Source organism: Corapipo altera, unplaced genomic scaffold, assembly GCF_003945725.1.
Source record: "Corapipo altera isolate COAL_440 unplaced genomic scaffold, ASM394572v1 22, whole genome shotgun sequence".
Lineage (NCBI taxonomy): Eukaryota > Metazoa > Chordata > Aves > Passeriformes > Pipridae > Corapipo > Corapipo altera.
The window spans coordinates 2,968,568-2,981,210 of record NW_020884886.1 but is presented as its reverse complement, the minus strand read 5'-3'; the positions used below and the strand labels follow the sequence as shown (position 1 = coordinate 2,981,210).

Here is a 12,643-nt window from a genome sequence, read left to right as displayed (position 1 = left end):
ACTAGACTGTAATCACTGCACTGTGAATATATCTGAGAGAAACTGTTTGCTACAGTACATCTCATGGTATTTATGTATAAATTGAATAAAGCAAGAGGTTATTCTTTTCTTTCTTTTGAAGTTCAGTTACTTTAAAATCTTGCTGGTTTCTGTCCTGAAACTTATTATTACAGATGAAACACCATCATGTACCATATTCCTTTGAGGCTCAAAAACGGGACTCTGGATTTCCACAAACCTTGTAACTTTGTCCCCTACACAGGGAAAGTCATAATCAGTAAAAGGATGATGACCTTCAGCCCAGCTCTCTGTTCAAAGAAGCTCTCAGATATGCACCAGAGCTGTAAGCGGGTGTAGTGAATTTTGGTCTTTCTCTCTATTGCTGTTTATTTCTCTATTTAATCACAATGAGATGTACAGTGTTCAAGAAATTGTTAAAGGAAACCACTAAATTAAGAAATTGCCACTAAACCACAGTTTAATAGTCTCCAAGTTGTATTTTCATTCCATTGTTGATTACATGTGGTTCCTAACAGCAAAGAATGCTGCCTTTTTAACAGCTGTTCACATTTTGTGTGTTAACATGGTCATTTCCCACATCTGGCAGTCGAAGACTACACTCAGTTTATCATGACCTATTTTTATCTGTGGCTGACAGTGGCTGTGAGCCAGCAGAGTATTTTTAGTGCTCCCACTTTTGACACCTATGCATCAAATATATTATCCTCTCTGCTTCTGTACCACTTGGGAAGCAATAAACCCTTCTGTTCTTTTCTTCTTCATGGTTGCTTTGTTATCTTTAAAGCAAAAGAGAGTTCTGTAATTAACCTCAGTGTCATATTCTAGCATCCAGTATGATCTCAGTTTTAACTGTCCGTTTAACTGATGAGTATATAATGAGCACATCTGTCTAATAATAGGACTTGAAGAGAGTCCTGGGCTTTTGCTTTTAGCCAATTTCGTTGGTTATTCCCTTTTGAACAGGCTGATGCAAAATGATGGTTCCATTCTGGTTTAATCTGAGGTTCAAAGTCCTGTGTTAAGCAGAGGCTAAAACACACTGGTTTAGGAGCAGGACTGGCACAATTGATTGTAAATCCTTTTATGTGTTCTGTGCTTTTAATGTCTCATCAATGTACTTGGCTTAGTCATATTGCAACAGAAGGAGGCTCCCTCTCTGTCACACGCACAACCCTGGTTTGGAAAGCCAGTGTAGTCAACTTGAGCCTACAGCCCTGAACTCTCTCTTCCTAATCCATTGCAAAAACAGCCAAGGAGTTGCAGCTTGGGTAATCTACCTAGCACTTAGGCAGTTAGTCTTAGCAACTGGGTACAGTCTGACTTGAACCGCACTTTTTGTTCCAAGCCCTAGGTTGGGGTTCTTTCCTCTCATAGTATTTGCGGAAGAAGAGTATGGAGCAGGTATTCCTGGCCCCATTACACCAAAGATCCGCAGTAGCAGGCAGGACGATGGGCTGCCCCAACCAGTGTATTGGCAAAATAGCCCTGTTTATGTGTGGCACTGTGACTGATATTCCTGTGCCTGATAACGGTGCTGCAGAACAGCAGAGACGTCGTTGTGGTTTAACTGCTGCTGGTAATGGAGCACCATGGAGACACTCACTCACTCCTGCCTCTCTTGGGCGACACTCACTCACTCCTGCCTCTTTTGGGCAGTTACAACTAGGGCGGCTGCAAAGGGCATTTTATTATCATTGCTTTTAGTAAGTGATCTTCTGTCAGTACTTTGCAAACAGGCAACTGCAAATACAACTGACAAACAAATTGCAGATCAAAAGAGCATTAACTAAGTTCTGTAACCAAGAGAAAGGACAGGTGATCATACGTAAATGCTTCTTGTTTTCTATGTAATGGAGTCACTGTCTCTGGAGGTATTTAAGAAGAGACTGGATGTGGCACTTAGTGCCATGATCTAGTAGACAAAGTGGTGTTGGGTCAAAGGTTGGACTCGATGAGATCAGAGGTCTTTTCCAACCTACTTGATTCTGTGATTCTGTGAAATCCTGAGATGGGGTAAAGGATTTTAGTGAACTGCTAGATTTTAGTAACAGGGCTTTGGCTGAATTGCGCTGGTCTGGTGGTGGGTGCTGGTGGATATTGTTGGCTGATACGATGTGACAACAATTAATTCCTCGTGCTTTTTCCAAAGCAGAGCCTGTTGGCAAGGCTTGGCAGCATCTTATACAGCCCAAGCTGCTCTTATCAAACGTAGTTCATAACTCTGTCTCGGGAAGTATTCAACTCCACAGAGGTGGAGTATGAAAAGGGTAAGGCAGATGGGGAGCAAGTGCAGCATCTAAGTATTATTAATGAACTTAAACCAACCAGAGATTAGAGGTATAACTAAATAATTTAGGGGTTTAAAATCATAACAAGGAACTGGGCCTGTCAGGTAACTCTGCTCTGAAATGCTGTATGTTCCTGCTGATGTGCTTGTCTTGTCATAAATGTGAATGCCCAGCTCCACAAACCAGGAATGCCAAATCTGTGTGTTGCCTGGCCTTTCACAATTGCGGTCCATGGTTAGGACTTCTGATACTACTGTGGGAATAAATCATGAAAGCAAGTAATAGGTCTTGCTCTCTTTTTTACTTTATGGCTTTTAATGCTGAAGAGTGGAAAAAAGCCATAAACTTCTCTAAGGAAGATGGCAGAAAAAGGCCACGTAGTAGGATGACAGACACTCCAAAAATACTAAAATTATTTTGTTTACTCAGATAGGAAAACTCTGCTTTGTCGGTTTAGCATCTGTACAACATTATAATTTATCATTTCAAGTTTCTTTTTAAATACATACTAACCTTAACCAAAAGACTCTAGATCTAATCTCAAATGGGAGCTGCTATCAAGCAAGAACGAAATGGAAAGAGTAGTTACCAATTCATTCAGACCAATTGCCTCTGGGCAGAAAAAATTGCAACTGCTTTCTTACCTTGCCTTCAGATCTTGTGTAGTGGCAAAATTGTGTGAGCAGTGGGCCTGGGCACTGAGCATGAGGAACTCAGACAAATGCAGGTTATTTCTGAGACACCATAACCGGTGTCCTGTCACACCAATGGCTCCTCTATTAAATACACATAGTAGGCAGTCCATCTAGGTAGACATAACCACATTTTGGCCAAAGTAATCCAACTCCTATATTTGTATTCATGACCACATTTCCTCAACACAGTCACGCATCCTTTCTCCTAGGTGGGAGTCCGTTCATGGTTGGGTTCCTCTCCCCAAGGTGAGGACTCTCCCAGATCTCTGCATATAATTTTTTATTTCTCTGTTTGTTGAAGGCCTTATCTTTTTCTGGTAAGTCTGAAGTTAAAATGGTCTGTTACAAAAAGCATGCTCTGGTTCCCATTTCCCACCCCCCCTTTCAGTATTTCTGCGCCCAGCATTAGAGCAGCCTTGCTGCCCCGTTAACAATGACAGAACAATGTCACTGTTTGCCTGCTGAAAAATCCCCACTGCTTATCAGTTGCACTACACCCTGTGATTGCTTTCTGGAAGCCAAAAGCAGCCAGTTCTGTAAAATATGTGTACCTGGGGAACTTCCACTCCATAAAATTACCTTGTAAATCTTTCTGGTGGCATACATGGATATCAGCTCACTTTACACACAGTTCTGCAATAGCAGGCCAGCCCTATCCATATCTTCAATGTATACATAAAGTAATGTTTGAAAATGAAAAAAAAAAGTTTTTTCATGGGGAATGCAGAGAGTTTTTTCTTGATGTGTTGCTTGTGTGGACACTCAACACAAGCCAACTTTCTCTTAGGGATTCCTTCCCTCTGAGAAAATGTTTTTTACAATGAAAGAAAAAGAGTATTGCTTAGTTTATGACAGGTTAACATGACCAAAATATTCCTCTCTGTGTACAGAAGCCTCTTGAAAGCTTCCTTGAAATTGGCTTAGTCATTTTTACATGTCCTTACCTCTCTCTAGCAAATAGAGAGGAACCTTTAAAAGGTTCACTCAGTCTGTTTTAAAGGTTACAAAACAACCATTCTCCTTCACAGCTCTTCCTGATCCTTTCTGATTTTTTGTCTCTTTTTTCTTTTTCTTTTCTTTTTCTTTTCTTTTTTTTCCTGTTCTTTCTGACCATGCCATAGACCAACTTTTTACTATGCTCACCACAGCTCAACATGATTGCCTGACAGCTGAATGGGATTTTATGTGAGTATTAAAGTAGAGCAAATGACGGGCTGCTTGTGTGAGACTGGATGAGGAAACACATACTTAGAAATCATGACTACAGCACTTGTGTGGACAATAGTCAGTTACCTTAGAATGTGACCTCTTTTTATGTCATTACAGTTTTTAAAAAAAGGTAGTCTTGGAAGCCTTAATATCAAGAACCTTAAAACTGAAGTATAAAAAAACCTGTAAAGAATAGCATCCAGGAAATAATTCAATCGAGGATTGAAAACTAGACAGACGTATTTACACTGCAAATATTAATTGATTGGCTGTTAAATATTCATTGATTTTACAGTCTAATATGGCTATGTCTCATGCACTAATAAATGTGTTTGATTAGAGTCAATATGCAATGATGAAAGTGTGTCTCCCATGGCACGGCTTTGCCAGACAAGAGTGTCATTACCTCAACTCTCAACTCAGAAAGTCACACAGCCAGTTAGCTGACCTTACCTGCCTTTAAACTTCATTTAAATAGTATGTGAGCTTATTAATTGAATTTTTAAAATATATTTTAAGGATATTTTGGGTAGTAAATGATAATAAAACAATGGCAACCTGTATGTCTGTAATTAACAGAATGTGTCCAGGGTGTCTCTGAACATCACACTGTGCTTGTATGAGCTCCTCTTCTGCCTGTGCCTCACCACCGCCTGTTTAGTTGGATCTTTCTTACTGTTTTGCAAAGGAATGTAGTAATTGCCTTATTTGCTCACTAGACATAAATAAATTCATCATGTATTGCAGAAATGAAATGACCTTTAAAAACCATTAACCAGACTTAGAGCAAGTTTTTGGAAGTGCAAAGTAAATAAACTGTGTTGATACTCTAAGTTCAACAAACTATCCAGGACACTGGAAAATACAAGGGTTTTGATAACTTTTTCTCAATATGGAACATGCAGTGGTTTTTTATGGTTCAGATGTTACCCTCTTGCTAAGAGAAGAATAAAGTGTTTTCATTCTGCTGCCAACAAAAAAGAAAAATAGTGAGTTTATCATTTCGGGTTGTGTTTTCTTCTTCATGTGCTTCTTCCATCCAAATATGTAACAGATTTGTGGAAATTGTCAAAAAGTCCCTTTTTGACAATTGCAGCTATCCCATTTCACCTGTTCAGCTGGCTGTGACACAAATGGCTCTTTACAGTAGAGCTGATAAATCTATTTATTCAGACTTTTCCAAAACAGTCACTGCTGCAAAAAGCATGGGATAAAATCTATTCTCTAAGAGAACATCAGCATGAAGTCACACAAATCTCATGTAAGCCTGAATATCTGACAAAATGCTATATCTGAATGGGTTTTGTAAATTATGTGTGTGACAGTCCACATTTGTATCACATAAATAATTTAAACTTTTGGTCCAAATTAGGAATAACAAGACCTAATTCTGTATAAGCCCTTAGTAAATACTCGTCCAAGTTGTTGCCTATACCATTCTTCAAAGAAAGGAACCTGAAAGAAGCAAATAATGGGTATTGTTTACATTAAAACAATAATATAAAATTTAAATTTTATATAAATAAGCCCACAGAAAATGGTTTATCTCACTGGGAAGCTGGACAGATGGGTTGGCATCAAAACGCTGCCTGCTTTCCTGTGTGGGCCTCATATTTGTATTCTTTGGTTTTGCAAACAGTTGTAATAGTCTGTGTTGTGTGCACAGAGCTGCTATTTTTAATAACAAATCATAAGAAAATATTTAAACAATACAGAAAGTGTGAACTGAAAACTCTGAACAGCACTGATATGTGTGCATGGGCATGAATACAAATATGACACATTAAAAATAAAGGAAGTCAACCAGGCAGTGCTACCATGATGACCTTTCAGTTTGTAGAAATTCAAGCCCAGTGGCTTATTTTGTGTTTTAGCACTTTTGCAGACATATTCTCAAAACTTGTGAGTCACCTGTGTTTGCAGAGGAAAATGGGTCGAGGACACCTTTTCTCCCAGGTTATGTGGCAAAGGTGTGGACATACTGACATATCCTGTTGACTGAAGCTGTTCTCCCTTTCTGCATTTCAGGGCGCTTTTCCTCCCTTACAACTTACACTGATGTTCATGATTCAAAGTCATGAGAAACTGTGAAGTAAACATTTTATTTTGTTAGTTTTTCCTTTAGAGGGAGGAATTGGTTTTTCTTTACTGTCTTGTTTAATATTCATTTTACAGATACGTGTCAGAAAAGGACAAAGAAAAGTTTCTGGCACTTGACACCTGGTGCAAACACCAGATGATGTTCATAGCTAACAAGTTTGCTCTCTCCTTGTTCCTTCTAAAGAAACCCCACAGGTTTCAAGATACACTTAAATGTAAAAACTTCAAAGTTTACTTAAAACCCTTACCCCTGTAACACAAATCAGTTGCAACTATGTTATGAGCTTGAAGTCACAGGAACAAATAGTTCTCATGAACTGTTTAAATAAAGCACACAGCTTAAGATGCTGTTTTGTTTTTTTTGGAAATGCAAAATCTCTTGTTGGAAAATGTAAGACAGAAAATCATAGGGGTTTTGTTTCAGAAAGGTTCTAGGTTTCCATGTACAAGTGATACACAGTCTTGCTCTGAGATGTTGTTGATATTACAGGACAGATTTTGCCTGGGAAACAGGTGGCTATAGGCATTTGGGAGAAAAGAGGTTGATTTTAAAAATTTTTCTTAATCAAAAACCAATTTTCACTAACTTGTCTATAGCATATCATGAGTGGAAAGTTATCTTCAAGCATGCAGAGGTGTGTCCAAAGACATCCAAACTCAGGTTTAATCAGCTGATCAGCTCTCACCACCTGAGCTCGCACTGTGGGGGTTCTGCCCAGCTCCCAGGGCAGCCCCTCAAACTGCTCTGGTCTGAGTAGATGTGAGTCCAGTGTGTTTGGTGTGTAATGATGGGGGACCACAATTTACAAGCAAATCACAAAGTTCATCAGTTATAGAGGACAACAGGACTTTTCTTTTCAGTACAAGACATTGTAAAATTTGATGCTGCATAGGGTAAATAAGTTATTTTACTGCAGATGGATTTTGATACTGGTTGTTTGCTCAAGTATCATATTTATTGCTTCAGCTATCTCCACCTGAGCAAGTTCTTTGTGAAGGGGCTCTGCAAAACTTCCTTTGCTGGCCCTGGAGAGATGCTGGTTCATAAGACATGTTTGAGACATCCACTGTGGACTGAGTGCAAGCCTAGGGGGACTATGTTAGCTGTCTGCAAGGCAGACCTCTACTTTGATCCAGAGAATCTCATCCCAAGTGTGTGCTGGTGAGCCATCTAGTCTGTAACAAGCTCCTCTGTATGGCAGAGGGGGCAGTCTGTGTCTGCAGCACCTCACAGAGTCCCTAACTATGGTAGTGAAGGAGAGGTGAGATCTCCTCCTGCTGAGCAGGCCGGCACATACTGTGCCAAAGCTGGGCTACCAACCTGCTGCTCCCATGGGCATATCAGAAAGAACAAATCTTGAGCAAACAGCCAATAACAAAATCTGATTTTTGTTTGTTAGTCACACTGTGTATCTTGAAGGAGAGGCTGGTTTCTACTGGTGAGCAACTGGTTGTGCCAGTCACACCAGGGCGATAAAACTTGAGTTTTGCATAGCTGTGAGCACTGAGGTGTGTACTCCAGGCGGTGCTCAGATATGGATGTTTGCCAAGGGGTAACTGTCCCTCTGGTGTGTGACTGTTCATTGGATGGGACAGTTGCTTAAAGAACCCCAAACTCAGACCAGTTTCCATCCTCTGAGAGAACCCTGACTGTGCCTGTTCAGGAGAAAGCCACACTCCAGCAACAACATGTCTCAGCTGGAAACTGCAATGGGAATGATCATAGCTGTCTTTGACAACTATGCAAGGACTGATGGCAACAGGCAAACCCTCAGCAAAGCAGAACTAAAGACTCTCCTGGAAAAAGAGCTCCCAAACTTCCTTGCGGTAAGAGAACAGCATCGTTTCTGTGTAGCAGGTGCAAGAGCTGCCTGCAGGCACAGTTTTCAGTACATTATCAGGGAAATTGCATCCAGAAATATGCAATGGTTTGTAGGAAAATGTAAAATAAAAAAGATGCCTTGCACATACTGTGTAAAACTGATTCTAATATTTAGGGCCATTCTCTGTTTGCTAAATTCATCACTTGAGCTATCAGGACAATGGCTTTGAAATAGATTGAATTTCAACTTCAGAATTCACCTACTACTTCTATGGTTCTGGATTTATCAGCTCACATCATGTCACAACTGCTGTGAAGGTGGTTGTGTTGTCAGCAGTTGAAGGTCTTGATTACAGATGGGGAATCTCTCTAAATATTTGTACACTTACCTTCTCCAGGTATTTATACTACATACAGAGTATGCTCACCAAAATGATGCATAAACAAGAACAACAGATGAATTCAGAGCAGAGTGTTTGGCATTTGTCTTTAATAGCAAAAGAAAGACCTGAAAATATATTTTACAACATAGATTTGTATGTGATGATCAGGTGCATTTAAGGAGGTATTCAAGATACTTAATATGTTATAGTAAAAGTTTTAGCTGCCAGGGAGACAGAATGCTTTCCATTTTTAATTGTTTTGTATTTGCTTCCCTTCACTAAAAATCCAGAACATACTTTTAATGTTCTTTTTCTTTCCACATCAGAGTAATGTTTCTCTGTCTGTGCATTTATTGTTCTTAATGACAAAAGTCTAGAACCAAGTGGTCCATGTGTGGCTCCCACTTTTTGTCTCCAGAATAATTCAGGTTTTTAATAACTATTTCAGGGCACTGCAGCCAGGGTGCATGACATAATTTAGTGTCTTTCCATGCAAGCTATATGAATTCACTGCATGAAATCCATGGCTACTGGATTTGTATCTCACAAACGAAACAGAGGTGCAATATTCAGAATAAGCACCTGGGTGGCTCAGGGGAAATAGATTAAAATGTTCCTGAAAAAGCTGTATAAAACAGATCAGTGCTTCTGACCAAACAGCATCATAGAAGTGTCCAGCTCCTGAGCACAGAGCTGTGTGTTACCTATAGCACTCCCAGGTAAAGAGAAACAAAACCAACAACAAAACCACAGTTCTAAGAGGGCATGGAAATCCCCCAGACACTCAATATTTGGTCTAAATAAAGTTGGGAAGCCACTGCACTAGATACCTACCAAATGGAGCGATGCTCAAAGGTCTCTCCTGACTGTGTTTACTGGTCAGGCACCACTTTTTCCAGCTTACAGATGCTTTTACTGGCTCTACTTATTTCCTGCAACTGCTGCAAAAACTGGAATTCTCAAGGAAGATAATTAACCAGAGGTCCTCTTATGTTCTAGTCTCCATCTTCCTTTCCTACTTTACCTTTTCTAGAAAAAAACCAGCACTTTTATGCCCGTACTTCAAATAAATTTAGACCAACAATGTCCTGCTGTCCTTCCAGACAGGTAACTGCAACAAAAAACCATAAAACTGACTTCAGAAAAAAACTTTTATCTGCATTTTCCTGAAATTTATATCTGTGTTTTTTTATTTGCAAGAAATTCTGGGAAACAGTGTTTTTAAAATGCTCATGTATACTTTTGGCCTTAGAACTGGTTATAGCTGACACAGCTCACAACTGTCTGGAAAGGTCTTGAATCAGTCAGAGGCAGAAATACCACAAGACTGAAGGAAGTTATAAAGAGTTTCAAAAAAACCATTCCCACTTGTGCATTTCAGAAGTAATTCAGAGGCTAAAACTAGTTCATATATTTCACTTATAAAATTAAAACTCATTTTAATTTACAAAATGAAAAGGATTAAAAACTTCCAGACACATTCATCAGTCAAATCTAGAGAACTGGTTCAATTTTTAGTGATTTTAAAGGCGCATGTATTTAAAGTGAAACATGAAATTACAGAATGAGAAATTTAGTTAACTAGAACATGATCAAGAATTGCCTTCAGATTTAAATTAAGGTAGTAAATATTTTAAACTGGCAGAAATTTTCCAAAATGTTATGTAATTTCTTTCTAGTATAATATCAGATTTATCTGCAACAAAGTCCTCACGGTTGTCTCCTAGGTTAGATAGGTCTATACTGCCACCTCCTGTTTATTTTTAAAACTGCGCTTTTGAAAATCCGCGGAGTTAACCCCTGCTAGGACTCAGACTGAAAAGCACTCCTGTTAGCTACTTTAGCAAATATCTTTTTTTTTTTTTTTCAGTAAATTTTGGCAAAATAAAAACAAAAAAACCAAAACTTAGAAAAAGATTACTCTACTATTTTTTGCTGCAGTAGCTGAAGCTCAGCATCCCCACTGGCTTCAGGAGGCACCTTCCCAACCACCAGCTCCTGCAGCAGGTCTTGAAGCACTTTTGAGGCTCTTTGTACCTTTTCTGGGGTGGAGGTATTCAGTGAAGCTTAAATTTGACATTTGCCCCAGGAAAGCATCATTTCACAAAACCACAAACTGCCTGAGCTCCAGCTGAGCCTCTCCAAGGGGGCGGATGGGGAACGCACAGCATTTAATTCATCTGGGTGATGTCCTCAGGGCTTTATGTCACACAGCTTTAATCATGATGAATGTGGTTTTAAATGTAGAAAACATGTCTCTCCATGACTGCAGCTCTCAGGTGTAACAAACCCAGGGAGCACGTGCTTCCCCGTGCAGAGGATGGGAAGACTTGAGACTGCGCTTGTGCCCTGAAGATGGTGGGACTCATGTCTGGTCCTCCTGTCACCCAAAGTTCCCAGCCTGGGCCTGAAGCCATCAGTGGCCTGAGTTCCTATGGGAAGGGTGGGTGTTTCAGGCAGCAGGAGAAGATGTGCAGCTCCCACCAAGATGGGCAGGGAGAGGTAGAGCAGTTCCACATGGTCCCACATCCTGTGCTGGGTGCTGAGCAGTTGCCTCAGCCAAGCACAGTGTGAAGGAACTCATGGCTCTATACCCAGAAATATAACGCACAAAATAAGCAAAAAAGAAGGAAAAAAAGGTCTCACTAGCAGAAAATATGATAACCTGATGTTCTGGGCAGGCTGATGGCAGGGCTGCAGGCAGGAGCCTTTACACCTCCAGCACACATCCACCTCCCAGGCAACTCTATCATGATTCGCAACAGAAAGGTACCAAAGGCACCGTGTTTCTGAGCTGGTACCATGCTCCATGGGTGCCCCTCCCCACCTCAGTAAGGGCCCAGAGCCCCACTAGGGACCTTATTTGGGGTGTGGGTAGAGATGCTGCTTCATTAGGGTTGTGCCTCCTCTCATCTCAACCTACTCTTTTCTTTTGCAGTCAGGGAAGGACAAGGATGCTATTGATAGAGTCTTCAAGAACCTGGATGAAAATGGAGATTCCCAAGTGGACTTCAAAGAATTTGTCCTCTTTGTGGCAGCTCTGACTTGTTGCTGTCATAAATATTTCGAGCAGAATGCAGCCAAATAGTTGTCAAACTGCTCACAGAAGCTGTCTTTGCCTGTGCTCCATATGCTAGTGGTATGGATCCCTTCACTCCTTCCATGTACTGCCATGAAGTTTGCAAGCATGCTGGGCTGTAAAAATAAACTCTACTGTGCTTACATCCCTGTCCTGAATGTTAATTCCTCCTCATTTGTGGAACAGCTTGGGTTTAGTGGCTCCCACTAACTCACATGGAGTAGTTTCTCTCTCTGCTTTTTAAAATTCTATTCTTAGCCAAAAGGCTCAGTATTCATCCCAGTGCGGAGGTTGCACAAGGGTGAAGGTTGCTGGAGCCTTGGATTAGCTGGAGGCTGCTTTTATACATCAACATCTCTGGGATGTAGCCACCAGACTTCCGCTGACAGACTGTAGCCCAAATCCACACCTGTGCCACCACAGCTGTACAGGTGTCACTGGTGCTGCCTCGGGCCTGTTTGGTACCCTCAGTTGCATGGTGGTTCCAGGGCTGCCTCATAGGCTCCTTCTCAGTTCAAACAACAAAACGAACCCAAACACCTTTTTTTTTTCAGCACAGAGGATTCTGTGCAGTTCTGTGTGCTGGTGAACCATCTCACCCAGCTCATATAGAGTTTTTTCCTATAACACCATAAGACTTTTATACCAATATATTGACATTACTTTAGTATTGGCAATGTAGGTAGGGTTGTACACTACAACCATTTTATTTTAAATAAATTTAAATATCCTCCCAAATAGTGTGCCATATTGTTTTTGCCTGAAGCAAGACTAATGTCAGCAATTATTGCTTCTTTACCTGAAAAATGTCTGTGTGGAGAACTGTAAGAGTTTGCTTTCAGAGGAGCAGGCAACAGGCATCAGCTGGAACTCTGCAGCTGGAACAAGACTGACTCAATCTGTAGTTTCAAGCAGGTGAGCATCCCACTGCAAACTGCAAAACCATTAAACTTAGTTTCTTTATGTCCTGTTTGGTGCTATTCCTATCCTGTACCAAAAGCCAAGTCTTTGCCTGTCTTACTGCACATGCTGTGCAGGTAGAGCTA

At 40.5% G+C, this 12,643-nt stretch overlaps 1 protein-coding gene across 1 annotated transcript; it reads left to right on the top strand.

The window, feature by feature from the left end:
* Positions 1-7,826: 7,826 nt before the first annotated feature.
* S100P (S100 calcium binding protein P) lies at positions 7,827-11,740 on the top strand. The gene is made up of 2 exons (XM_027642903.1): positions 7,827-8,140; positions 11,457-11,740. The coding sequence occupies exons 1-2, from the start codon at positions 8,003-8,005 to the stop codon at positions 11,604-11,606; spliced, it is 288 nt and encodes a 95-aa protein (XP_027498704.1). The 5' UTR covers positions 7,827-8,002; the 3' UTR covers positions 11,607-11,740.
* The last annotated feature ends 903 nt before the right edge of the window (positions 11,741-12,643 follow it).

Bases quoted from the DNA above. Each gene is read 5' to 3' on its own strand.
- S100P (XM_027642903.1), top strand. From the start codon at position 8,003: ATGTCTCAGCTGGAAACTGCAATGGGAATGATCATAGCTGTCTTTGAC. The intron at 8,141-11,456 runs GTAAGAGAACAG...TTTCTTTTGCAG, and splicing joins AGCTCCCAAACTTCCTTGCG to TCAGGGAAGGACAAGGATGC.